At 52.9% G+C, this 27,208-nt stretch overlaps 1 protein-coding gene across 1 annotated transcript; it reads right to left on the reverse strand.

The window, feature by feature from the left end:
* Positions 1-26,368, reverse strand: IGFBP2 (insulin like growth factor binding protein 2). The gene is made up of 4 exons (XM_082629837.1): positions 25,843-26,368; positions 3,225-3,454; positions 2,342-2,482; positions 1-521 (listed from the first exon to the last, which is right to left on the reverse strand). The coding sequence occupies exons 1-4, from the start codon at positions 26,267-26,269 to the stop codon at positions 357-359; spliced, it is 963 nt and encodes a 320-aa protein (XP_082485963.1). The 5' UTR covers positions 26,270-26,368; the 3' UTR covers positions 1-356.
* Between the last annotated feature and the right edge of the window lie 840 nt (positions 26,369-27,208).

A 27,208-nucleotide genomic window follows, 5' to 3' on the forward strand; every position in this document is an offset into this window, starting at 1 on the left:
TTTATTTTTCCTTCCTTTAATCTTAAGCAAAAGAGACACAGGGGTTCAAAAATAAAAATTTCTTTTTTCCCTCTCCCAAACCTTTACCCCAGCTCCGCACTGCAACCACCCGCTTCCTGCCCAGCAGGGACTCGAGGAGGGAGGGTGCAGGCATCTCCAGCTGGGGAGGGGGAAGGCAGGGAGTGGGGGGGGCGGGGGGGGTGTGCTGAGCTCGGTGCTGGTCTCTTTCCAAATATAAATACACGTGTCAGAACTCCTGGAAAATCCTCCCTCCACCCACCACGCAAGCGCTCTCCTTGCTCTGCCAGCTTTGGAGAGGGGTGGGGGGCGGTGCCAGGCACCGGCTGGCTGTAGGTTTACTGCATCCGCTGGGTGTGTAGCCCGCGAGCCCCCTGCTGCTCGTTGTAGAAGAGATGACACTCAGGGTCCCCCCGGATGGTTGGGGCCCCCTGGATCAGCTTCCCGGTGTTGGGGTTCACACACCAGCACTCCCCACGCTGCCCGTTCAGAGACATCTTGCACTGAGGAGACAGAAGAGGAGGACATGGAGGTCTCACCAAAATGCAGGCTCCGTTCACGAGGTCTGGGTGTGCCTGCAATTCTGCACGGCTAATAAACTCCAACGTGACTCACGCTGGTGCTGCTTGCTGGCCCAGGGACCGTGCTCTGGTTATCAGCAAGGCTGCTGGGGATGCCTCGTGATGGAAAAACTCAGCCCCCATCCACAGGGAGGTCCCGTCCAGCCGGGGACCCAGTGTACTGGAGTTCACTCGTAGTGTGAGGCGGAAAACGCACATGAAAGTCAGCGTTAGCTCGGGTCCTACTATGTGCTGGGCATGGCGTAAGCAGTCATATACGCCGCTCATTTACAGTTCATATCTAACATACACTCATTTAATCCTCTCAACCACCTTGTGAAGTAGGTACCATTACTTTACCACTTTAAGGACGATCAGAAGGAAGCCCAGATGGGTTCAGTAACTTGCCCAATGTCACAGAGCTAGTAAGAGCCACAGCTGAATGCCAACACAGGCATTCCCCTCCCAGGATCCCTGACCTTACCCATAAGCCAATTCCTCTTGCAAATCCCCATTTACACATAAGGTTCAGAAGAAAAGAAGATCACTATTTCTTCTTTTGAGCTCCAAACGAAGTAGCTGGCTTACATATAGAGGGCAGGTGTACGAACAAATAGCTTTTAACGCTAGACTGCTATTTCAAAGGGCAAGATGCCTGGGCTGTGAAGGAGATGGGGAAGTGAGACCCCCACCCCCACCCCGGGGGATCAGCAGAGCCCCGTACCCCATCTTCTGGCTCTGCACACCCACCCTTTAAAAGTCAGTTCTGACTTCCCACTAGGACCACCAGGGGAGCCTTTGAAAAATCTGGTGCCCAGAAAGCACCCCAGACTCACAAAATCTGGATCTCTAGGGGTGAGGCCCGGGCATCCGTATTCTTTAAAGCTCCCTAGAGAAGCCCAGTGTGCAGCTGGGCTCAGAACCTCTGCTGGAAAACAGAACAGCCGGTGGAGTCCACACCATCTCCATCCTTCTCTCTGCCTTACGTGAAAATGCACACAGACTTTTTCTCCCTATACAAGGGATGAGCTGGGGGAAGTGAGCAGTGCACTAGGTGAAAGGACAACGGACCATGTTAAACAGCCACTAACAATCATCACTACAAACTCTATGTGGTTAGGTAAACAATATTAATAATGATAAGGGGAAATATGCATACATAGATCATTAGAAGGCATATGAACAGAACGGAAAGGGGAGGAAAAAGGGCTCTGTTTCTAGAAATATTTCAAGTGGCGTTTCTCCACCCCTGATTCTCCATTCCCTGAGATACTTGAAAACCAGAGAGGCTACTTGGTCAATGGTTTAAGTCAGTGATTCTGGAAATGCCGTCCATGGATCATCAGCATCCTCTGAGGGTTGGTTAGAAACGCAAACTCTCAGACCTCGCTCGACCGTCTGAAGGACAGTCTCTGGGGACGAGGCCCCAGAATCACCTGCAGGTGATTCTAATGCTCAATAAAATCAAGAAGCACTGGTGTGAGGCGTTATTTCTCCTCCACGAGGTTCCCTCCTATCCTGGACACCAAGCGCTGCTGGCAGGTAAGCTGGGTACATGGAGTCAGGCTCTGACAAGCCTGAAGCCAAGAAGAGAAGCCCCGCCCCCACCATCCCTGGCCTGGCAGCTGGCATCCCCTCTCCCCTTGGCTGGCATCCCCACCCGCCTCCTCACAGAACACCAGGTCTCCCGCTCAGAGGCTTACAGGTGATGGGGCAAGAAGAAGGCACACCCAGGGTCCGGGGCCAAGGAGATCCTGGCTCACCTGTTTGAGGTTGTACAGGCCATGCTTGTCACAGTTGGGGATGTGCAAGGAATAGAGGTGCTCCAGGGGCCCCCGCTCGTCGGGAAGGCGCATGGTGGAGATCCGCTCCAGCACCTGGTCCAGTTCCTGCTGGCAGGGGGTCTGTGGGCACAGGCACGCGGAGAGGATGCTTAGAGTGGGAACAGGCCCGTGCTTCTTCTGAAGGGACTTTCCCAGGGCCACACAGCTGGCTGGTGGAGCTGGGAACTTCTGACACCCAGCCCAGCAATCTACCTACCACATGATTTTGCTCCACCGCACCCCTCAAGAAAGTCACCTGCATGTGAGTATTCCCTCCTCTCCTCCATCCGTGTCCACGGCTTTCAGGGGTCAAAATGGGAGCTACTTGCAAATACTGAATTCAAGTGGCTGCCTCTAGAGTATCTCTACACCCACCCAGTGGCCCAACCTCCATTCCCTTCCATAAACCCAACCAGGGCCAGGAGAGCAAAGCCGAGCTGGAAAGAAGAAGAGGGGGAGCTGAGCGAGGGCAGCGTATTGCGACAAGAGTGGGCAAGCTCAGGTGGATCCATCTATATCTCTAGCATCCATTGTTTTGCCTGTGTCCTGAAGCCAAGCAGAAACGTGGAGATTTTAGAAGGAAGGGATTTCAAGAACCCATATGCAGAGCCCATTTCACAGCCAAAGATACTGAGGCCCCCCAAAGAGAAACTGATCAGCCTGAAGGTCACTGAATATGTCAGTGGCAGAATCAGAAAGGAAAGTGCTTTGCCCGCAGGCACACAGGACATGGATCTCATCGGGGGGGCCCACATCCCCGCTTGCTGGGACACTCCCTTTGCACATCCTCCCACCCCTCCAACCAGACCCGACCCGCTCTGACCCTGGCAGGTGGCGGCCGCAGCTTCTTGGGCTCCTCCAGGCCGAGGTGATGTTTGCCACCCTTGCCCATCTGCCGGTGCTGCTCCGTGACCTTCTCCCGGAACACGGCCAGCTCCTTCATGCCCGACTTGAGGGGCTTCCGGCCAGCACCACCTCCACCTCCCAACAAGTTCATGTTCCCGTCCACGTGGTTCTCGACCAGGCCTCCCTCAGAGTGGTCCTCGCCATTGTCTGCAGAGAGAGGGAGGGAGGAAGAGCTGCAGGTCCAGTTTCCAGAGAGGTGGGCCCTCCAGGGACGATCGGGACCCCTGATAATGACAAGGAAGGCGATGACTAACATCTAAGCAGTGGTGCTAAGTGATTTATGTGGATGATCAATGTCGGTTTCACAGCAACGATGAGCACAATTAGCAACGTCCCCCAACTTCTATAGACGGAGAAGCTGAGGCTCACGGAGGTCAATTTCTTGACCAAGATCACAATGCAGGATCCGAACACAGGCTCTCTGACTCCAGAAAAATGCCTGTGTCACCTACTCGGCTCTGCCTCCACCCCAGGAGGTCAAGGGGGAGGATGCGGGTGGGGGAGCAGACGGGCACAAACGCAGGATGGCCACGTGGGCAAGGCTCTCACCAGGGCACGGGTAATGTCCACCACTCTTCCTGAAAGACCTCTCAGATTCACCCGCCACCAACTCCCCCTGTTTAAAGTCTTCATGAGGTCTGGTCGGAAAAGGCATGGATAGGATGAGCTTTTAAAACTCATGCCACAGAGATCACTGGGCTGGGCTGTGTCTGGCGGGGAAGTGAGGTGGAGAGCCACGCTGCCGCCAGAAGAACACAGCGTCCAGCACCCCTCCGCCATCACTCTTCATCTGCCCGTCTGCTTCCTCCTCTTGTTGCCCTGACGCTCCACACCTATGGCTGCTACAGCACGATCCCGGGACCCTGATTTGTCTCCTGTCTGTCTATGCATGCTGCCCCACCCCCCATTACATCGAGAGCCCCCAGAACGGGAACGACGACCACGCTGCAGTTTCATCTTATCACAGGGCACGTAGCCTCATCCAGATGTCTGTCCAAGGACCATCCACTAAGGCTTTCGACGTTCTTAAACCTGCAGCCAGCGGGCAATAGGGAACGGCTCCTACGGTGCACACAGCTCAGGTGGAGGGGCCCTGAGAGCAGCCCTCCCCTCCCACGTTCTCATGCAGGCTTAGGCACGTCCAGCCAGGGAACAGACTGAATGGTATGGAAGGATCCTAACGAGGGAGACAATTTCTGGCAAGCTCTAGGTGGGCCGGGGCGCAAAGAGCCCCCCACAGACACAGCAGGGCCAACGGGGTCTCAGACCACGCTGCCTGGAGCGGCCCCCTGCAGGGCTCAGGGAGCAGGCAGGGGGAGTTTCCAAACAAATCTTGCACATTTTCTCTTCCCCTCTAATGCACCTCCGAAAACTTGCAGCCTGGATAACACACCCGAATGGCTTTTACAATATTTCTACACAAGGGTTTCAGGCGAGGCACCTAGTACTTGGCAGTCCTTTCAGAATTCAGGCACAGTGTGGTGGGCTCAGGGGGTCGTTGTCCTGAGCGTGCTATATGGTGGAAAGAGCTGGCCTTTACCTGTAAAAGGGGGGGCCATGATACCCCCTCTGGATTGTGAGCTTCGGTGTTCACTCCCTCACCAGCTAAGGTGTGGGACCCTCTTCCGTGCCTTGGGGAGCCAGCGCCTGCATCCTCGGAGCATGCTCCAGCAGACTCTGGGGGACCAGGCACCAACAGCGTCCCTGGAAACGGAGGAGTTCAACAGAGGTTTACTCCCATCCCTTCCCTTTGCACTAGGCCTGATGCCTGGTCAGTTCTCATTAGCTGGAGCATCCTTTAGAACCAGGCACGTTATCTCCAGACTGGCAAGCGCTGGACAGGAGGGAGGACTCGAGTTGAATTCCAGCTCTGCCACTTTTTATACCAGCTGTATTTCTCCTGCATATATATGCGCACTGTGCCTCTGTTTTTCTTAACCGTAAACTACTGGACAATAATAGTTCCTACTTTACAGAACTGCTGAGAGTATGTTATAGGTAAAGCCGTTAAGATACAGTGTGGAACGCAGAGACTCTATGCCCTGTTGGTGGTGATTACTTTGATGATGATGCTGATGATGCCGATGATGACAGCTGCCTCAGTGATCTGCTACCCCTGCCGTGTGGAACCCAATCAAGAAGCAGGAAGCAGAGGAAGATAAGCTTCTGAGCATCAGAACAGCCGTCATCACACATCCACGCATTGTAAAGCCGTGATGCTTTCCTCACAAGTCAAGGAAAGTCAGTGCATGAAGAACCTTGACGGTTCACAGTAGCACTGGTCAGATAAGCCTGGTTTCTGCATGTCTGGTTTCCAAGGCCACCGCAGAATAAAATCAACAAAATTAAAAGGAGAAAAAGGAAGGCACGTGGTCAGTGGCAAGAAGTATCAAATGGCAGAGAGGAAAGAGGACAGTAAAAAAAAACCAAACATAAGAACTCCCGGGGACATTTAGTGCACAGCAAACAACTCCACAGCCATTGATGACCCCTGAAAACTTCCATGTTGTGTGGCCTGAAACAAGACTAGTGTTGATATTACGACTTCGGGGCATCCAAAAAGGAAAGGGGTAAACACGACAAGTATTCAGTATTAAGAAAGATATCTATCCAAAATTGTTAAGCTTTAGAAAAATAAAAATTGAAACATTTAAATGAGTAAGCCCTTTGAAACCCGGAAAATTTGTCTCTAGAATGGCTATTTCTCCAGGGGCTCCGGGTAGCCCAGATTTTATCATAAATAAACCAAGCGAAGATTAGAGATCCTGTTCCAGAAGCCCCAGCGCCACCTGCAGGGGAAGGCTGATTTGAAGCATCTGCCACCAAGTTGGGTGGGAGTCCTGATGTACCGCGTTCTACAGTCACCCGCCCCAAACTTTCCTCACCTACCCTGCCCTCCCCTTTCTGTCCCTGAAGCTGAAACCCAGAGGCCCCAAGAGAAGCAGTCCTGGTTCCCTGGCTCAGCTACCGGCCCGGTTCCCCTGAATGGGGACTGGCTGCAGCTTTCCCCTGGGACTGGTCAGGCAGCTGAGGCCAACCACGAAGAGGATCCCACCTTCCCTGTTCAGATACCAGAGGCAGAGGGCAGAAGGCTGAAGGAGAGGCTTGAGAGAGTCTGAGACAGACCTGGCAGATAAATAGGATGGGCTGATTCAGGTAACCCTCCATTCTGCTTAACATTAACCTTGAAGCATAATGCAGATGTCGGCACAAATGGGGACGGGGGGACTCATCTCCATCCTCACCATCAGGTCTGCCATTTCCATTTCTACAGGCTTCTCTGTTTCCCTGCACCTGGACCTGGTGACACAATTGCAGGCTCCCTGTCCTCATCCCTGCAGGTGCTGGCCCGGGGAACACAGGAGGAAGAGGGCAAGACGCCTAGAAAAGTCCTGCTTCCCCGGCTGCATTGGGAACCATGCAGAATCAAAGGGGGAAAAAGATGGGGACCTCTGGGTGGCCCTCACCCAGCCCCTCGGACCTGAGTTCACCCTGGGCACAACAAACCCATCCTCATCGTGCCCTGCCCAGCCTGCTTCCTGCCCACAGTGACAGAGAGAATCTATGGAGACCTCAACACCACTTCTACACTCGACGCCCTGAGTTCTGCTCACAAAGTAATTAGACAAGGGCTCTGGGAATTTCCCACCATTTCTGGAACCATCCGCTCTGCTGTCACGAAGCCTGTGACTCTCAGAAGTTCACCGGGTTCCTCTCTTTTGGGGGCAGGTTTGCCCGCCTGCCCCAAGGTTTAAATTAAGACAGCCCGTCTCCACTGTGGCTGCAATTACACGTTCTCAGGTTGAAACAGAGCAGGATGGCCCACATTTAGACCTCTTCAGGAACGTCTGGGAAGGCTCCACTCACCAGAACCCAATGCCTGGAACATTCTCGGGATCAGGGTCTCCCAACCCCAACACTATTGTCTTTGGGGCCAGAAGATTCTTTGTTAGAAGCTGTCCTGTGTAAGACGCCCAGCACCATCCTGGGCCTCTACCCACCAGATGCCAGCGGCACCCTCCCCGAGTTGCAACGATCAGACACGTCTTTGAACATTGCCAAATGGTCCCCAGTTGAAAACCACTGTTCGGAGTTAGGATTGATCCAGAGGCCTGAAGTTCCCGGTCCAGTGCTGAAGACTCCCAGCCTCACATAAAGCAGATCTGAGCTTTACTGTATCCCCTTCCTCGGCTAAGACCCCTCCACCACTGTTCCATCACAAGGAACACTTCTGGCCTATGAGCCTTCCTTCTTGGTGGTGGTGGTGAGGACCCCAGAGGACTCTTAGCCTGCTGACCCCTCTTCCCTAACTCTCCCGGGCACTTGTACCACTGACAGGGGCCAAAGAAGCATCCTTTGGCTGAGCCCTAGAGGTCAACCCGCAGTTAACGCTCAGAACCAGGCCCTCTGCAAGCTCTGGAAACACTGGATGGAAGAGAGGGGAACGCAGATTAATGCACATTCAGGACTGCAGGCTCCAGGCAGGGCTGGTCTGTTCATCAGGAACAGAGGGCACAGTGCCCAGGGCCCTAGGAAATGTTTTCATTTCTTTTAAAATCAGAAGAAAAAAATAAACTTTTAGGTCAAAGCAAACGTCTTCATATAACACTGATACGTTTGCAGTTATAAAATACGATTTTATAATTCTTCTGTGTTTGCCCACAAAGGCAAACATATCTGGTGCCCCCAAAAGTCATAATGCAGCCCCACTCCAGGTCCCAGAAGACAGGGCTCAAGTGGGTAGTCCTATCCCAGAAGGAGAGAGGTGGCTTCCTGCCCTGATGGCTCTGAGCGGAAGGTCAGTTCGTCCACCCTCACGGAGGACACCTGGGTTCAAGGGTATGTTTCATTCCATTCCTTTATTGATCTCATCATTGCCAATGAAAGTGCCAATAAGATGAGGAAATCCATGGGCCTGGCCTGCTGACGCAGGTGCTGACACCCCACATCTTGAAGTGGAAGCCCAGGACAGGGAAATGCAATTGTTGACTGGGTGGAGATCAGAAAGGACTGTAGGGCTTCCCTGGTGGCACGGTGGTTGAGAGTCCGCCTGCCAATGGAGCGGACGTGGGTTCGTGCCCCGGTCCGGGAAGATCCCACGTGCCGTGGAGCAGCTGGGCCCATGAGCCATGGCCGCTGAGCCTGCGCGTCCGGAGCCTGTGCTCCGCCACGGGAGAGGCCACAACAGTGAGATGCCCGCGTACCGCAAAACAAAAAAAAAGAAAAAGAAAGGACTGTAGGCTGAGAAGAGCCTTGATTCCTTGACTGATCCTATTCCAGCCAAAGAGGTTTAGGGATTCAGCCCCCAAAGTCTGATTGCCTGGCTGAATCCTAGCTTTACCACTGAGCTGTGCAGCCCTGGACAAGTTACTTAAGCTCTCTGTGCCTTCACTGCTCATCCGTAAAACACGCACACACAGGATCCACCTCCAATGGGTGGCAGGGAGGATGCCGAGGGCTGCCGCATGCATACACAGGGCCGGCACAAGGGGCTAGCCCTCAGCTGCTGCTTCCTTTGCGTCCCACACTCAGGGAAGCACCCACACGGCACCACACCCTCACGCTCTGCTGGACAAGGACATTATCACACGTTACCAAGCTCTGCCCATACGTTCCCTTATAGGTGACAGAGTAGTCCGCAGGAGAACATTCCACACGGAGAACTCCAGCTAGAGACGGAATTTGCCCTCAGAACAAAAATACCAAGTTGCATTTTTTTTTTCTGCCTAGGAGAGTTCGGTTCAGAATAATATTTATTAAGCAACCACTTATGTATGCAGCTCCATGGGCTACAGTGCAAAGGTCACTCTAAGAGATGGTTCTTAGCAACCCAAATCACATAACTGGAAAAGCCTGCGGGCCTACAGATGACTGACAGGGACCTCCAAGATTCCTGAAGAGATGTCCCTGTAAGGATTAGTAAGCAGTAGCTGCTCTCTGCCTAGTGACCCAGGAAATGGGTCAACGCTGAAGAAGGGAGTTTCCCAATTATGTACAGAAGGTCAAGCTTTTCCAAAGACAAGTCGGGGAGATGATAGAGGGAGAGTGGAGTCTCCCTTGTGGGAGGCTTGAAGGGCGGGGAGAAGGCCCGTCCTGCCGTAGGGGCACTGCCACACCTTCCCACCTTACACACCTGGAGGAGAGCTGAATGCGAGACAGATGGACCGAGAGGACATGGACGAGGTGTCCTATTTTACAGACAGCAAACCCAAGGCCCAGAAGGACCAGCACCTGGGTCCAAGAGGAGCACGCACGACGTCTCTGCTGTCATCAGAGGTGCTCCACGACTGGCCTGGGGTCCCCGCACTGCCCTGTGACCCGGCCTTACTAAGCTAGCCAAGCAGGGCAGCCGGAGGGGGACACTCCAGGAGCAGAAAGATGCCTACTTCTGTGCACTGACACTCTGGCTTTAAATCTTAATTTTGGCACAGTCCTTTCCCCCGCAGTGCCATCTGGCTTGATTGTAGCACTGACAACCTTACTCAACGGATGAAGACCCTTTCTCTCATGAAACTTCACTTTCTCCTATTGTGATGCTCCGACCTCTGCTCTATTTGACGTTGGCAACTCCTGATCTACGGGAGACCTTAGAGCACTCTGAGGAAAACAAGCCTTAAGAATCTAACAGCAACCCCCTACCCCCTCCTGCTTACGGTGTGAGGCATTTGTCCTCATGCAGGCCTGGTGAGAAGAGGAGACCTCTTCCCAACAGCATCACACATCTTCATAAGAGGTGAATACATCTCCTTTCTTTCTTCTTTTCTTTATTCCGAAGAAACCCTAGCCATTTTCCAACCTTCTCCTCCGTCTATCTCATGATTATTTGGAAATCTAAGAGCTGAGGGCACCACAGAGATGATCTAACCCAACCCTAAATCCAACACTCCCTCCAGGGAACTCACCTCCTTCAACAGGTAATAGCATTCCAGGCCCTTTGAGAATGGATTCCAAGTAACAGGCCAGGGGAATGCTGGCTGCTTTCCTGGTTCCACCCTGGCTGGGCACAGAACTCACATGGCTCCTTCTTTGTTGATTTCTCCCAAAATGCACTTAACCTTGACATATGTTGGGCAAAAGAATAAACACTAACTACCATCTTCCTCCTCCCTCCAGGACAACTTCTCCACTAATATCCATGGCAGTGGACAATTCATTCACAAACTCGAATGGGCAAAGAACCCCAGGAGTCAAGAGCCCTGAATTCCAATCCTGGCTTTGCCACTGACAATTCACCCGTGATTTTGGCCAAACCCTTTAACCTTTCTGAGCTCTGATGTCTTACGTCCGAAAAATGAGAATACTCACCCTACTAAAGTGAAGGCTGCTACTTAAATAGGCTACAGCATTAGTACCACTCAAACTCCCAATGTGGGCAGAATCAGGCTTTGGAAGCAACGTGCAGATGATCTAGTTCTTGAAAGAGTAAATGAAAGGTGCGTTTGTTTGGTAGAGGGGAACGGTGGGTGATACCTGGTCTGCAGAACGGCCAATGCATGGGGGGGAAAATGAGTTAGAAGAGAGTTCTGCATCTACATCTTTCTACATCTTTCTTCTAAAGCTTGATTCTGTTGATTGTATAAATTCCATATGTGGCTAATCAAAGCTCTCTGCCATCTGATGAAGTCCTTGGGCAAGGGTGGATTTGCCAAAATTACTTTAACTTTGCTTATAGAATTTAGGCAGAGGAAAGATGGGAGGAAGGAAGGCAAGAAAGGGGGAGAGGAGAGGAGGAGGAGAGAGGGAGGAAAGATAGGTAGAGTCTCATAACCGCCGCGCATGCATAGGTGAGGCAGGTAAACGCACCAACACACAGGAGAAGCAGATTTTGTTGGAGAGGCTCTGAAGCCAGTCCCTTTGTATGGCTGACTGTGCTCACCTAACTTCACCTAGCATATGGCCACTGTGTTCAACAGCACAACCCACGCAGAAGCCGGGGTGGGTGATTCAGGCCTTGCTGGGAGGGGGGGGAGTGGGGGGGACGTCGTTGGGGGCAGAAGTTAGAAACAGGTGGGGTAGGAAGGGGGCCTATTGGTTAATTTTCAGCTAAGGTTAAACCTGAAGCCCTTAGTCTCTCTGGGTGAGAGACATCATGTGCCTTCCTCCACCTTTTTTTAGCCTGTCACAGGCGGGCAGGCAGCAGCGGCCTCTTACACTGGAATCCTGAGTAGTACGTGCGTGGATGTCTCACGTGGTGGCATTCCAGCCCATCTAAAGGCGTTCCTGGACGGGCCATCTACGCCCTGCTGACACCCAGCTTCACTCCAAACTCCCTTCCCATTCTCTGAGCCCCTGCTCCCTGCTAGGGAGCCAGCTAAGCAAACCTGATGTCTCTCAGATGCCACCTCGTTCTGGGAAAAATCCCTTCGGCAACAGACCAGTAGCTCCTCAGTATGGTTTTTGAACAAAAGGTCTGCTCTCTGATGACACCCGCCGCCCACCCGAACATAAGGGAATGGCTACAAACAAGCAGCCTCCTCTGATGCTCTAGACCCACAGGTCCCACAGGAGATCACATCACACAAGGGCAAGAACTGGCCTTTCTCACCTTGAGACCATCTCCCTGCACCGACAGCTACCACGAGCCCATCACCTAGCTAAGGGCTGCAGAGCTGGGTAAAGTCTGTGGACTGGGATGGCCAGTAGGCACCCAGCCCCATCCTCATACGGGGAAGGAACCGCTACTGAAGATAACGGCGATGGTGGACAACAGGAGGGCAGAGAGGGCCGACTCCCTGCCACGCCACTCTGAGCCCTTTTTGGATTTCCTCTGGAACACAGGCTCTGGAGCTCGAAGCCTTGGCCATCCGGTTCTAGTGCAGCACTGGCCGGAAAGCCAGAGGCCCAAGGTTCTGATCCTGATGTTACCGCCAGGCCTGGGATTCTGAATGATGCCAGGCTGGGTGTTTCAGATGTGCAGGCCCCGGTGTGCTCAGCTGTAAATTCAGAGAGTTAGACCAGACAAACAGTTCCCAATTGTAGCTGTTCATCAGAAATCGTCCGAAGAGCCTGCGAAAAATAAAGTCCTACCCTCCAGTCCCAGAGCTTTGGAGACAGCAAGCCTTGGGGGGGGTGGGGGGGGGTGGGCAGGAGGGGTCAAGGACTCTGTACTTTTAACAACCACCTTCCAGCTCAGGGCCCCATTCCTCTGTGATTCCTGCCTCGGTTTCCTGAAGAATTTCTTGGTGATGGGAGAAAAGGCTTCTATTCAAGAGATACGGCTTCACATGTACACTTTGCAAAGACGAAGCCTCGTAAGCTCTTTGCACCCACTGACATGCGGGTTCAGAAACAGACACATGTATATGCTTAGATGCACATACAGGGGCCCTCCTCGGCCAAGCATCATGGAGGTTTTCTAGAGCATCTCTCATCGCGAGCTCCCCCTCGAGTGACCAGAAAGTGCAGGGCCTCCCTGCCTCTGCGCTCTCCAAAGGACTGCTTCATAAAACACCAGGGTCATTCCTGGAATCGCCAAGACCTGGGGAGGGTCAGGGCTGAGGCAGACAGTTTGAGAAAACAAAAACATGCTCAAATCCAGCCACGGTCCTCTGGGGTTCTGCGAGCCAGTCTGTCCTTGAAGAGCCAGAGAAATTGATATCAAGATGGTCAACGGCACGATCAGCTTTCCCTCCTTTCCATGAATCCCCAGCATGTCTCGTCTGGTTCAGCTAAAGCCATCTGAGAACCCGGCAAGGGGACCTACCTGCTGAAGGCCCAAGTGAGCGGAGAGTGTGCTTTGCTGCAAACGTGGACCAAAGGCTTATGGGAAGAGTGTGCCTGACCCAGTAATTCTACTTCTCTCTGACATGTGCACAAAAACGCTCATTGCAGCATCACTGTACTTGCCAAAAGCTATTAGCAACGGGATCCGAAAGCCTTTCAATAGGTGAATGGATAGATAAAATCAGTAGGGTAATACAATGGAATAATATACAGCAGTTAAAAAGTATAGCTCTGGGGCTTCCCTGGTGGTGCAGTGGTTGAGAGTCCACCTGCCAATGCGGGGGACACAGGTTCGTGCCCCGGTCCGGGAAGATCCCACATGCCGCGGAGCGGCTGGGCCCGTGAGCCATGGCCACTGAGCCTGCGCGTCCGGAGCCTATGCTCCGCAATGGGAGAGGCCACAACAGTGAGAGGCCCGCGTACCGCAAAAAAAAAAAAAAAAAAAAAAAAGTATAGCTCTGACCTGTGTCTATCAACGTGCATAGATCTCAAAACCTAAAGTGGACGGAGGAAAAAGTTGCAGAATGAAACCTTTTATGTACATTTTCCATTATCTCAGAGAATGACTCTGAAATGTTGGCCATTCATTAGCAAATCTGTTTAGCTAAGAAAGAGAAACACTAAATAATACTAGTGGTTGTCTCTGGGGAGGAGGGCCAGGGAACAGGTGGCTGGTGGGGAGGGCCATCAGCGGAAGCTTAAAAAAAAAGACTTGAAGTAAATATGACAACGAAATATCAACGTTCCCAGCTGTGGGTGGTAGACTGGCATTATTATGTCATTCTTAGTATTTCTCTGCATTTTTAAAGCTTTCTTTTAAAAGGAACTCACTCCATCCACCTCTCACCCTCCTTGTCAAGCAGGGGTATCAGTAAATACGGGTGCCCCTTGAACCCCGCTGGCTGGAGGAGGACCAAATCACAGTGACATGGCCAACTTCAGTGCCACTCTCAGAGGCCAGTGTCACAAGAGCCACCTGCCTGCCAGTCGGAGACTGACCACGGGCTCCCGGCCAGGTCTGTGCAGCATGAAGAACTGGGAAATGAGTCAGAGCAAAGACTCGAAGAGAGTGGAAGCGGGTCACAGGGTCAAGGAGGGGAAGATGCAGGAATCAACACTCAAGGGTCACTCATGCCCAATGGAAGGGAAACAGCTGTTCTGGCTTCCTAAGGAGCAGGGAGGTGGCAGCCTTAAACCGAAAGGGGAGAGATCTATGTTAGAAGCCACCCGAGTTTCATAGGAAGAACTAAAATGAGTAACAAATTGCAGGTGGAAAAAAATTACACATCTTCCTCTGGTATCGTTCAAGAGGAAGGAGGATGGACAATATGGCCTCCAAGTGTCCAAAGGCCACTTGATTGAGTGGACGACGGGCATCCCTGGGCCAAGCACTCTTGTAATTGGATTCGGCTTCCTTCACAGCCCTGTAGCCTGAGTGCACTGGCACAAAGCCATGGGTCCATGCTTTTCCTTCCTCCTCCAAAGGAGGGAGCTTCTTGAAGACACAAACTTGTACTTAGCTTCCATAGAGTGTAAAACAAAGTACACATCATGAAAGGAGGGCAGGAAGGGAGACATTTTGTGTGCTCAATTTGCCTTTTTGGAAGAAAGAGATTGAGCTTTCGTCTTCCAAGACTGGAGATTCTTTTCCTTCTGTAACTTTATCCACCAGAGAGGGGTCCCATTATTTCACATCAAGATTTCCCAAGAGCCTTGGTCAAAAGGCTAAAACAGCACCCGTTTACTTACATGAAATGTATATACATCTCTACTGACTTGGTTTCTTCTTAGATAATATCCAACTTTTTCAAATGCTTTTCTTGCTCCCCTCCAGGATCAAACAGCATGTGCTGTGGGAGAGGGATAGCTTGGGAGTTTGGGACTGACATGTACACACTGCTCTATTTAAAACAGATAACCAGGACTTCCCCGGTGACTCAGTGGTTAAGAATCCACCTGCCTATGCAGGGGACACTGGTTCAGTCCCTGGTCGGGGAAGATCCCACTTGCCACGGAGCAACTAAGCCCGTGCGCCACAACTGCTGAGCCTGTGCGCTAGAGCCCGCAAGCCACAGCTACTGAGCCCACATGCCACAACTACTGAAGCTTGCGTGCCTAGAGCCCGTGCTCCACAACAAGAGAAGCCACCGCAATGAGAAGCCCGCGCACCACAACAGAGTAGCCCCCACTCGCCGCAACTAGAGAAAGCCCGCTCGCAGCAACGAAGACCCAACACAGCCAATAATTAATTAATTAATTTTTGAAAAGGCTATCTGTATTAAAAAAAAAAAAATAGATAACCAGATTTCCCTGGCGATCCAGTGGTTAAGACTCCATGTTTCCAATGCAGGGGGTGCGGGTTAGATCCCTGGTCAGGGAACTAAGCTCCCACATGCTGCATGGCACAGCCAAAAAATAGAATAAAATAAAATAGATAACCAACAAGGACCTACTGTATATGTATAGCACAGGGAACTCTGCTCAATACTCTGTAATAACCTAAATGGGAAAAACATTTGGAAAAGAATAGATACATGTATATGTATAACTGAATCACTTTGCTGTATACCTGAAACTAATACCATATTGTTAATCGACTATACTCCAATATAAAATAAAAATTTTTAAAAAAAGCACGTGCTACAGATGGTATGATAACTGTATCTGTATAGAGTCAGTCTCATAGCTTGTACCTGTGCTCAATCAGTGTTTAAACATTAGGAAAACTGACTATCCAAAGAGCATTCCACCGCTCTCTGGCCTAGAGTATCCTGTTATATTACTTCTTTTTTTCATGTTTCTGATCTCTCCCTCACCATCTAAGCCCCAGAGCAGCATGAGTGGTTAGGAGAGAAGAAAGGCACCGAGCGAACAGAAGCATGAATTGGAAGAGGAAGGCTACTTCCCTCTACCAGGACCCACATTCAAACAACTGTCCCTGCACTCAGCTCTGATGTCACCACACAGACCAGCTCCCATGGACCATAAACACTGGGTCCCACTCACCTCTCTCCTTCCACCCTCTCCTTCTGCCAATTCTTCTCCATCCCCAGACGTCTCCCAGCTATCCCAGGCCTGACAAATTGAACCCAGAGGATGCAAAAAGAAACTGAAAACCTGCAAAGATGTCCAGGATTGCCGGCCACACTCTCAAACCAGCACAAGAAGTGTCTTGAATATAAATAAGTGTCTTTAAATAGGTCACCATGCTTTCTTTTCCTTCAACTAAAAGTTCACTAATTTTGTCTGATATAAACCTGCAGCACATCAATTGTCTTCCTTGGTTATGCTCTCTTGGTTTTGAGGCAGCAAAGGAACCAGAGATAACTAGCAGGGCCTCAAGTAAGAATCCTCCCCTCAAGGGGCATGAATGGACCCTGGTCCGCGGTCAGCCATGGCAGAACCACAATGAGTAACAACGGCACCAAAGGTCATGACCGCCCCCTGGAAAACCCTCCACCACTGACTCCATTCTGGACTTTCCAAAGCAAAGGGCAGCTGTCCAGGTAAGCCACACCCTGTGGAAGCAACCACACTTCCTTGCAGGATTCTTAAGTGCCCCTTCTTAATAAACCTGGCCAATCAGCAAACAGCTAAAAAACAAGCGCCTTCTTCTGTTCTGTGTGTTGACATCAGAGGGAGAAGAGAGGGGAGAGGGGTCAGCATCAGTACGACTCACCTGATTCTCTGAGTTTCTAACCCTGTGCTAAGTAGTTTGTGTACAGAACAACATGAGGTTGATAATTTCTTATCTCCTCTCACACTTGACTAAGAAGCCACAGGGTATGAAGTCAGTGGCACAAAATCAAGCAGCAACAGCAGAGCCAAAACCAAATCCCAGGTGGTTTAACTCCATAGCTCTTAACCAACCAGAATGGCATTTGGTCATTGGTATCATGGTAAGCTCCTGACCAAGACCTTGTAACCCCAGGGCTTCCTTTCTACTGTTCCCCATCACCTTGTCTCTTCCCATCTCTACAGGACCCTCCCTCATCTTCCCAGGGAAGGAAGCCATCAGTCATAAGCCAGCGGCCCCCACCCAACCCCAAAAGCCCTTAGGATCCAGTAAACCCATTCCTCCCCACCCGCCTTTATCTCGCCTGACACACCTCCTGCCAGTGTCTCTATAGAAACCACCCAGCTTTATCAGGCAATTGCAAGGGCAGGGCCCAGGGAAACTGTCATTTTCATTTTATCTTAGCCTCAGGCACTTTAGAAAGTAAGTTCCCCATCCACAGGCAACTTGGCACCTCCATCCAGAAGTCAAGACAATAGACCTAAAAGAAACTTCCTGGGGAGTTGCATAAAGGAACATTTTTGAGAAGTTATGCCTTAATTACTACCTCCCAGGGAAAAGGAGCTTTTCCAAGCAGCAGTATATAATTCACTGCTCCTCTGCGTGTTTGAGTCTGATGGAATGGAGCTCTGGAACGAGAATCTGGAGACCCAGACTCCGTTCTGGTCCGTCCATTCTGGTCTGTACTTGCCTTGGCATTTGAACCTGAATGCGGCCTTGATTTCTTCACCTGTCAAGTGGGGAGAATCTTGAGGCTAAAACAGCTAGAAAAAGCAAAAAACCTACAGTCAGACTTCCCTGGCGGTCCAGTGGTGAAGACTCCGTGCTTCCAATGCAGGGGGGCGCAGGTTAGATCCCTGCTCAGGGAACTAAGATCCCACATGCCGCTCGGTGTGGCCAAAATATTTTAAAAAAAAAATAAAAAACAAAAAACAAAGAACTACAGGCATTTGGGTAGAAGTAAACAATATCTAGAAAAAAGCAATTTTAATTATGCTTATGTATTTTGTCATTTACCCTGTGAGGCAGACCCTTTGCTCACGGCACCCCTACAATCCAACTCAGATCACTCCAGCTAGAAGGCCCCCATCTCCTCGACCCCTATCAGGAAGGAACCCCTGAGCCTCCCCCCTCCTCCCCAACTTACCAAGGCCTCCCCGGGCCAGTGCCCCTCCCCACAGGGCTTCCTCACCCGCAGAGCTCAGTTCCTTGAATGAACACAGGCTGACACACCTACACCCGTCCACTAATTAGAAACCTCCCCAGGCTCTGCTCGGGGCCAACTTAACCAGGGCCTGTGGGCCAATTCCCCAGCCCGGCAGCTGGAGGTCTGCCAGGCCCTGCTCCCTTCTCCCCAATCTTCACTCCTGCCTTGCCTCCCAAGAGCCAGGAAGAGATGTGGGGCTGGCGGCCAGAAGGGGCCCCAAGGGCTGCCAAATGCCCCCCTCCCCCCCTACCAAAAAAAAGGGGAAAGGAAACAATTCCTCACTACAGTCGACTCTGTATTTCTTTCCGGGGGAGCCGGCTTTCTGAGCAAGGTCTCCCTCTGCGTCCTGACTGACACCCAGGAGCTGAGCCAGCCCAGATCTTCCTTGGCTTTGTTAAGGAACAGGAGTGGCCCAGGAGGGGGAGGGGAGGGTCGAGGATCAGAAGCCAAGTAGGGGGAGGGACAGAGGGAGATGGTCCATTTTGCAGTAGGAAAAAAAAATCTCCTAGAGCCCATCCACTCTATTCAGAGTCGGGGAGAGGGTAAGGGAGGGGGCAGTTACTCTGGACCCTGAAAGCCAACACATTTCTCTGGACCCACCACCCCCTCTGTAAGGAGAGCTTTGCCTCTCCTCCCCCCTCCTCCCCCCCACCACCAAGGTCCTCGGAGTTTAACAAGACCGTCCACCCCAGATGCCCAGTGGAAAACACTGTGCTTTGTCCCTATTGTCCCTGGTTTCACCACAAGCATCTGCTGACCCCTGAAGACTCAAGCATCCAGCTTCTCTGCTTCCTGGGGCCTCAACTTCATCAGATGCTTGACAACAGACACTGTGTCATGTCATCGTGGCCAGACGGGCCATTCAGAGGGCTTTCCGGGACCACAGGTGGAATCAGACATCAGGAAGAACCCCAGGGCCCAGAAAACACTCCCCCATGCCTGCTGAGAACCCCTCAGGCCCCACTCCACCGGGGAGTGAGGTCAACGCTGGAGACGGCGTAGTAAGAACACATCGCTTTTTTGGATAGAACATCCAGTTTCTTTGCCAGGATCATGTTCAACTTTCTGGCACCCTAGGCCCAGACAGGATGGACCTGAAAGCCCACTTTCCTGGGGCAGGAAACGGGCACCATGGGGTCTTCACTGGCTGCATTGACAATACGACACAGCTCACCCGGCACACGCCGTGTACCAAACGTGTTAGTACACACTGGTTCTGACACTCTTCTGCTAAAGCCTGGGTCCTAGCAGGTGACCTGTGGAGGCCATCCGTGGAGGAAGGTGCTGCCCACCCCTGAGATGTGGCCTCAGGGATTCCCCAGTCCTCTGAACTCCAGCAACTGGAGAGCTGGGTCCTAGAGGTTGGCTGGCAGCTAAAGGCAGGACTCAGCTTCTGGGTGCTGGTGTTCTTCCTAATGTCCAATTCAACCTGTCCCATTTCTGAGTAGCAAGGCCAGCAAGAGTACCCAGGGTCAAACTCTGGGGCCCGCTCTGCCCCCTACAGTCCCTCCACCCCCATTCGGGCACTACAGTGAAGCTGCCAGAAGAATGGTCAGCTCCAGATCCTAGCGCATGAGCCCTAAAGAGCACCACCTAACTTATCCATAAAACGTGCAAGCCTTGGACCTCAGGCCATCTGTTTATTGTCAACTGGGTTTATTCTGCATTGGAAATAGTTTCATTACCTTTTCCACAAACAGCTCCACTACAGTCTGTCTGTGAAAATGGGTCAGAGGTATGGATGCTTCCATTTTATAAGTGGAGAGATGGAAATCAAGTGGCTCATTACAGAAAAAAACCGAAAAACATCCAAGTGCGTAGACTTATGTATTATCTATCTGTACACACACACACACACACACACACACACACACAGATGTGACCCTATGACGTTGGTGCTATCAATTCCTCATTTACAGATAAGGAAACTGAGGCTCAGAGAGAATATATCTCTTGCCTTGGGTGGCAAGTACAGTGGTAGGAAACTGCGTTTTGAACCAAAGCCACGTCACACCAGGATGAGGCCCCTTAGCGTCTGGTACAACCTTCAGAGACAGGTGGCCTGCCTGACACAGCCAGTTCGGCCTTTGTTTTAAAGGCCGCCTAAGTGTCAGAGAGGAGACGTCGCTTGCCAAGACTAAGGCAGCTAAGAGAACCTACTACGTGCCAGGCATTTTGCATTATCATAGCTGACCTCACATGTACCCCATCTGAGAAATACAATCATCCCCATTTCACCAAAAGATAAGACCCTGGCCCGTCATCACGCAGGTTCTCAGAGACGGGCCTGCACTGGAACCCAGGTCAATCTTCCAGCAAAGGCCAGGCTGCTTCCACATCCACCCACTGCCCACCAGCTCTTCTCTCTAGAGGCCCGTCCTGGGACCCTTCTGCCTCTCCTGACTACTGCACGTGGGCCACTTCCATTTGTGAATTCCCCACGTTCTAGGACTTGGGCCTCTCCAAAGAGTCAAGGGAATGCAAATATCTGAACGGTGGCCCAAGCATCACCTGCACGTGGCAGGTGTCCAGGAACAAACCTTCTGGCTGACGGGGGTCAAAGTTTTTTTCTGCCAACAGCCCGCACTCACTTGCTTGGTCACAGAGGCAGAGGGGTACAGAGGAAAGGCGGCCAGGTTAGCCTCTCACCTCACTACTTAGCTGCTCAGGTGGCCCCTCCATTGAGCCCCCGAGTCCACACCTGCGGAATGGAGGTAAAAAGCCTCCCTTGCAGGGATGCTGTAAGACAGGAGACAAAGCAGGCAAAGAAGTAATTCATACCAGGATGAGGACAGACGGGAGGCTGCCTGCCATCTCAGCCAAATGCTGGCCAGAGACAGCAAGGAGAAGCAGAGAGGCTCCAAACATCTGCCAACCAGATCGCCAGCACCCTGGCGCATTAGAAGTATAACCTCGCTCCTCTCTGTGCCTTGGTTTTGGCAGAAGCAGCCCTAGCAGGCACCCCCGCCCACGAAGCCCAGCCCCGGCACTGCCAGCCAACCGCCCTCCTCATTTAAGGGTCAGATTTGGTTCAAACACGCCAATCCCCAATCATCTACGTGGTCTCCATCTACTTGGATCCCTGAGGAAGGCCGGGCCAATCTATTTCCCATGTCATTTTCTCGAGCCCTGTCCACCTGCTTAGCATCCAGCCAGGTGTGCTAGAATTATAGTGGGAGAAGCATGGGAGAGAGAGGAGAACGGTCCAGAGTGGGTTGTGAAGACAGGACGGAGAAAGCAGAGGAGGAAAAGGGGAGCTGGGAACACAGAGAAGAGAGAGACTAAAACTAAATGCGGTCCCTGGATAGGCAGTCTCTTTAAAAAATAATGATAATGATAACAAAGCCTTGTTTTGTTTTGTTTTGTTTTGTTTTTGGCACGGTTTTGTAGTATGTGAGGAGGACCAATAACAAAACCAAACATGGGCACAGCCTGTTCATTTTCTACTTCTCCCTCATTCCCTTTAGCAGCCCCTGCCCTGCCCACCCCTCCCCGCCTCGGGTACTCCTGTCCTGCATTTCGTTAGAACCAAGAATTTTTGGAACCTGTTCATATCAGAACTTAGCAATTGTGTGTCCCATTTTCTACAGCAGAGAATAGCTAATCTGAGAACCGAGGAGAAGCTAACCTGATAAATGGGCTAGAGAACAGTGATGCTCTCAAAGTCACCCTCAGTGTCTGACAGCTGGCGACTGAACACATCCCGACTCTCAGGCACCTTGCAGTCATTTCTGTAGGAATTCTTTCCCCCAAAGGAATGATGTGCCTGAAAAGTTTATTTTAAAGCTCACTGCTAAGGTAAGCTAATAGTGAGAACCATCTAACCCTCCCTTTTCCCTTTGCCTGCCAGGAAACTCAAGGCTCCAATTAGGCCAAGAACCACTGCATAGATAGACCCTCATGTCCACAACAGATGGGTTTTTCTTTCCCCCTCTCCTCCACCACCTATCCTAACTCAGAGACTCCTTACCTCTGGTTTTGTTTTTGTAAGATCTTTTGACACTGTTAATAGGATTTTTTTTTTTCTCAAAGCTTCCTCAAATATCTCATCAAAGGAACAGACAGGGTCATTATCACTACACATGGGGAATGATCTCCGTGAACACTCTGGATGGGAGTGGAAGGTGAGCAGGGAGACTGCGGGCAAAGACTCCAACACTGCCTGCCTCTGCCTAGTTGGTTCGGGACCTGTGGAGTCACACCCTCCAGACCAGCCCCGCTTCCAAGGCCACAGCGCACAGAGCCACACCCTGCTTAATCCCTGTAGTCAAGGAACTACAGATCTCCGGTCTCCCCAGAGGGACCCAGAAGCAGCAGCCCTCCAGTCCCCCATCTCCCCTTCCAACACACTCAGGCAGAGCAGCTTAGCAGAGCTCGTTCTGGGTATTCTGTCTAGGGTGGGGGGTGGGGAAAGGTAGTGACGCTAGCAATCAGTGACAGTAGGTCCCACTCGTTCCCCAAGACTATTTTACGACTTTGAACTCAGTATGCAAATTTATGCAAGACAAGATGCAAAGCAGCGCTCTGAGCCAGAAGTCCCGTTGCTTTTTCTCCCCCTTCTTTGAAGCTGCACTGAACCACTGTAAATCAGCCCTCGCCTCTGCCCCCCTTTATGCTCCCCCAGCAACTGCAGATGCAAAGCCTCCCCAGGCCCGCCCGCCCGCCCGCCCGCCGGCCGGCCCTGGGACTTTGAATGACTGCACATTTCTATAGCACCTTTATAAGTGCAGCGGGCCAGACGGCCACTTGGGCAGCTCCGCCCCTCGGCATAATCCCCGGCATTGTACACGGAAGGGAAGGAGGCAGGGGAGATGCTTGAGGCAGCCAGTCCGGCCCGGCCGAGGCCCTGAATTCTGAAAGGGCCCGGACTGGCCCAGGCCTGCTTCCTTTCCTTTCCCTAACGTTTCTAGGCACTTCTGCTCACGCCACCACCAAACACACCCACGCATTTCTCAGGTCCAGACTTCACGCAGATCTCAGGGTCCCCCTCCTGTTTTTCTTCCAGGCCCACCCACTCTAAGCCCCCCACCCCGCAATCTGCGCCTCCGTCCGACTTCTGGGTTTCTTTGAACCACCAAGTCCCAGCCCATCACCCCCATGGGATGCAGGCTCAGCACCCGCTGATGTGCCCACCCCCACCCCCTGCATCCCAGCCATCCCCAGGAAGCCAGCAACACAGCCCCTGAGTCCAGGGAACAAAGACAAAAGAGCTAACAGCAAAGCCGGAACTGCTGGGGTTTGCTGCCTCGAAATAAGAGGGTATGTTTAAAATTCTCAAAAGCAACCTGCTCAAAGAGGAATGCAGGCTGGGATGGGGCGGGGGGGGGGTCATTCTTCAGAGGGGGGAGGAGAAATGGGAGACTGAGAGGAGGCGGCAGCATTCAGTGCTAAGGTTTCATCGGGGCCACGTTCTTGTCGGCACACCCCACCCAACTCGGACCCCCGCAGTCCCCACGCAGCACCCCGATCCCCGCCCTGGCTCAAGACCCTCTCCTGCACAGGAGCCTCAAAACCCGCCCCTCTCTCTCTTCCCTGCACCCCAGCCAGCCCAGGTTTCTCTCCTCTTCACAGTGCCCCCTTCCCCTCAGCCCTCTTCACGCCTCAGGCACCCCGCTCTTAGCACTTCTTTCCAGGGCACCCGCTCAGCTTCCGCCCACCCCCAACCTTGGTGTCCCCTCTTCCCAGTCTGGAGCACAGGAGAAAAATGCGGAAGGCGGCTGTCTGGCCGCTGGGAGCAGGCTGTGGAGGCAGCTGGGGCTGGCTGGCGGAAAGGAGTCCCATAACCAGGCAGAAAATCCACAGTGACATTCTTCCCATGAACTCACCCCATTGTCCCCGAGCTCCCCTGGCGACTCCAGGGAGGAGTGAATGGGAGAATTCCCAGCATCTGTTCCCTTCTGAAGACCCTAACCTGCCTCTGGGGGTTGGGAGGCAGGACAGTTGGTGTTCAGGCAGAGAGTGAGAGGACTGAAGAATGACAAAATGCCCCCAAACAAGTTTTTTGAGGGACACAGCCAGGCTAGGAAGGTTAGGAAGGACATGTGCTACGCACTTGGTTAAAACAGTCAGAATCCAAACGATTCTATGAACGTGGAGGCCTTTTGAACAAAAGTTCACCCTGCTGAGGGAGATGTTTAGTTTGTCAGAGTTCAGTTCAGAAACCACAGTACCTCCCCGGTGGACCACGGGGTGCTGGGGGGCGAAGGAGGAGGAACGCGGGACTGGGGGGATGGGCACCCACAGTGAAAGGACCTTTGCTGAGTCTTTTCCCTTTTACTATTACTTTCTAAGAGAAGCTGGAGGAAAGGGTTAACTTCGAGGCAGACTAGGGAGGGAAGCAAGCCGGAGTGAGAAGAAAGGGACTTGAGGGGTTCCGCTCAGAGGAAGCCCTAACTTGCTGTGCACTCAAGGTCAAAATGCGACAAAGAAAAGATTTCAACTCTGACCCCTAATTGTATTCCCAAGGAGAACAGGGAAAAAAACAATAGCAGGCTGAAGGAAGGGGGCCGGGGGTGTCCGGGGCGGGAGGGGGCCAAGGACCGCAGAAGCTGACAAGCAAGCAAGAATTTTTCACTTTTTCTTTTCTTTCTTTCCTTCTTTTTTTTTTTTTTTCCTCTAAGTTTGAGAAACTTGCTTTTTAAACAACAGCAGCAGGCAGTGGACACATTTCACCACTGTCTCCAAGAGAAAAGAAAATAATTACAGCTTCCTCCAGACCACTGGGGCAGGAGGCTTTTGTAATTTAAAAAACAAAACCGACAACAAAAATAACAAACAACAACAAAAAAAAAACCAACACGTGAGAGGTCTTTATAGGCTGGTTGTGTCCCCCAAAAAACTTGTTTGGGGGTATGCGAGCTCCGTACAAAGAACCTCAGGGCCCCCATTCTATGGGACAGGAAGAGCTCCCTCAATTAGGATGGGGGGGCGGGGGGAGGGCAACACCTCGCTCCGGTAAGAGTAGCTGCGCCCCGGCCCAGGCATCCTCCTGCCGGACGCCCGGGGGCCCAGATGCTAAACTGAGCGGCCTGGCTGCCCCCGCCCCGGACCGCAGCCGGCGACCCGGCTTAAGTTACAGTGACTCAACGAATGGGGTCTCTTCCTCGCCTCCCAAACGTCCCTCTCTTATCGTTCCACACGACATAAAAGCAAGAGCCTTCTTCGTCCTCTCTGTAAAATAGCAGCGTTCCTTTTTAATTTTCCCCCTAGGGAGCCCAACCTACGAAGTACCAACAAGTCCTTTCTTCTCACCTCACAATCCCAGAAGGAAGGGACCTCAAGGCGCCGCTGCCTTCTCCTAGCGCCCCCTTCTCACTAGAGGTCCCTGGTGTCACCGGTACCCGCCAGCCTCAGCCCCCGGCGGCGTCCTCCACCAGGACCTCTCCAGGAACCTTCGGTCGGCGGTCACCAGCTCAAGCGGCGCCCCAAATAAGCCTCAAGCTCCTACTCACCCCGATCTGACCGACACCCTCCTCCCCAGGAAATCCCCCCTCCAAAAAAATAAGTCAGGGTACATTCCACCGGGGAAGCCTATGGTAACAGGGATGCCTTCTCTCTCCCCATTTTTCCCCACCAAATGAGTAGCCGGGGATCTTCCGCACGCTTGAACTCCAGTTCCCCTCCCCGGGCCTGACTTTCTGGTCCCCCCTCCCAACAATCGCTCAGAGCCGGTCCAGGACTCCGCTCTTCCTCCGCTAAAACGGTCTCAGAGGTTCCGCCACACATTCCTTCCCTCCAGAAGGGCCGCCAGCCAGGCTCCCCCGCTGCCCCTCCAAGTTTCTCCGAACTAGTTGTCCCAACCAGCATTACCTGCAACCTGCTCGGGGCTGGCGCTGTACTCGGCATCCCCGTGCTTTTCGCAAGTGCCCTCGCCGTGAACCAGCGCCCGCAGGGGCAGCTCGGAGCCCGGGTGGGGATAGCAGCGCAGCCCCTGGCCGCAGCGCGGGGTGTACACGCCGCACCGCTCGCCCTCCAGCCGGGCGCACACGGAGCAGCAGCCACAGCCCGGCTCCCGGACCAGCTCGCAGGGCACGCGGGCGTCGCCGGCCGGCCCGGCCTCGGCGGCGGGCTGCGCGGCGGGCGGGGGCTTGCAGGCGGCCAGGCTCTCAGACGTGCAGGGCGGGCAGCGGAACAGCACCTCGGCGCGCGCCCCGCGGCCGCCGCCGCCCGCGCCCAGCAGCAGCAGCAGCAGCGGCGGCAGCAACGGCAGCGCGGGGCCGCCCAGTCTCGGCAGCATGTTGGCGGCGGTGAGCGCGACGGCGGCGAGCGAGCGGGCAGGTGGCACGGCCCTGCGAGCGCGGGAGCCGCCTCCTCCGCTTCTTTCTCCTCCCCCGCCGCCGCAGCCGGGTCCTAAAGGGCCCTGCTTCTCCCCGCCCCCTGCCTTCTCCCCTCCCCCTTTTGGAGACCACCCCCTTCCCCCGACACTCCCGCGCGCGGGCCTCTGCGTGCGCGCACGCCCACTCGCCCATCTCCACTTCCTTGCATGCTGCCTGGGTCCCCTACACCCCCTGGCCTCTCTCCCTCCACACCCTTCTACCCCGGGCTCCCTGACTCCTGGAGGATGAGAATAACTTGGGGGTTTGGGTAAGATTGGCGCGGGAGTGGACAAGAGTGGGTGCTTTTGTCTCCTGTTTTCTGTTCAATTCGGAAGGGCTTCGTCTGCGCGCCTCCCATGTGGCCGGCGCTGGGCTCACTGCTGGAGGGAAATGCAAAGGACTTCAGACATGACCTTCAAGTAGATGTCAGTCCCCTCCCAGCAATTCCCTCCATCCTCCGGTCCCACTGCTGACGTGTTGCTTGGGACAGTGACTTAGGAGTCAGGAGGCTGTTCACTTCCTCTAGATCAGCCTACCCTGAACAGCCCCTCTTAGAGACCATTTCAGTTTCTCAACCCTGCAAGCATTTGGTAACATATAAGTACCTGAAATGCAATTTCTGGACACTAAGAAACCTCCCTTCCTCTCCGCCTACTCTGCTGTACCTCCCCCCACAAATAATCCCTTGGAGATCTGGGCCTCCACCCACAGATCTCGAGGCATTTGCTGCAGGACAGAACACCCTGCTTCAGGGGTCAGGTCAGATCAGCCTTCCAGGTGTGGGAGAATGTCCTGGGGTAAGGTCATTTAGAGCTCTCTCCAATAAATGCAGATGGACAAGAATGGCCTCCCTTCATTGT

This window comes from Mesoplodon mirus, assembly GCF_964341445.2.
Source record: "Mesoplodon mirus genome assembly, chromosome: 8".
NCBI lineage: Eukaryota > Metazoa > Chordata > Mammalia > Artiodactyla > Ziphiidae > Mesoplodon > Mesoplodon mirus.

Excerpts from the sequence above, each read along its gene's own strand:
- IGFBP2 (XM_082629837.1), bottom strand. The coding sequence starts at position 26,269 with ATGCTGCCGAGACTGGGCGGCCCCGCGCTGCCGTTGCTGCCGCCGCTG. Across the intron at positions 2,483-3,224 it reads TGCGGCCGCCACCTGCCAGG|ACCCCCTGCCAGCAGGAACT; the intron begins GTCAGAGCGGGT and ends CTGTGCCCACAG. Across the intron at positions 522-2,341 it reads GCCTGTACAACCTCAAACAG|TGCAAGATGTCTCTGAACGG; the intron begins GTGAGCCAGGAT and ends CTGTCTCCTCAG.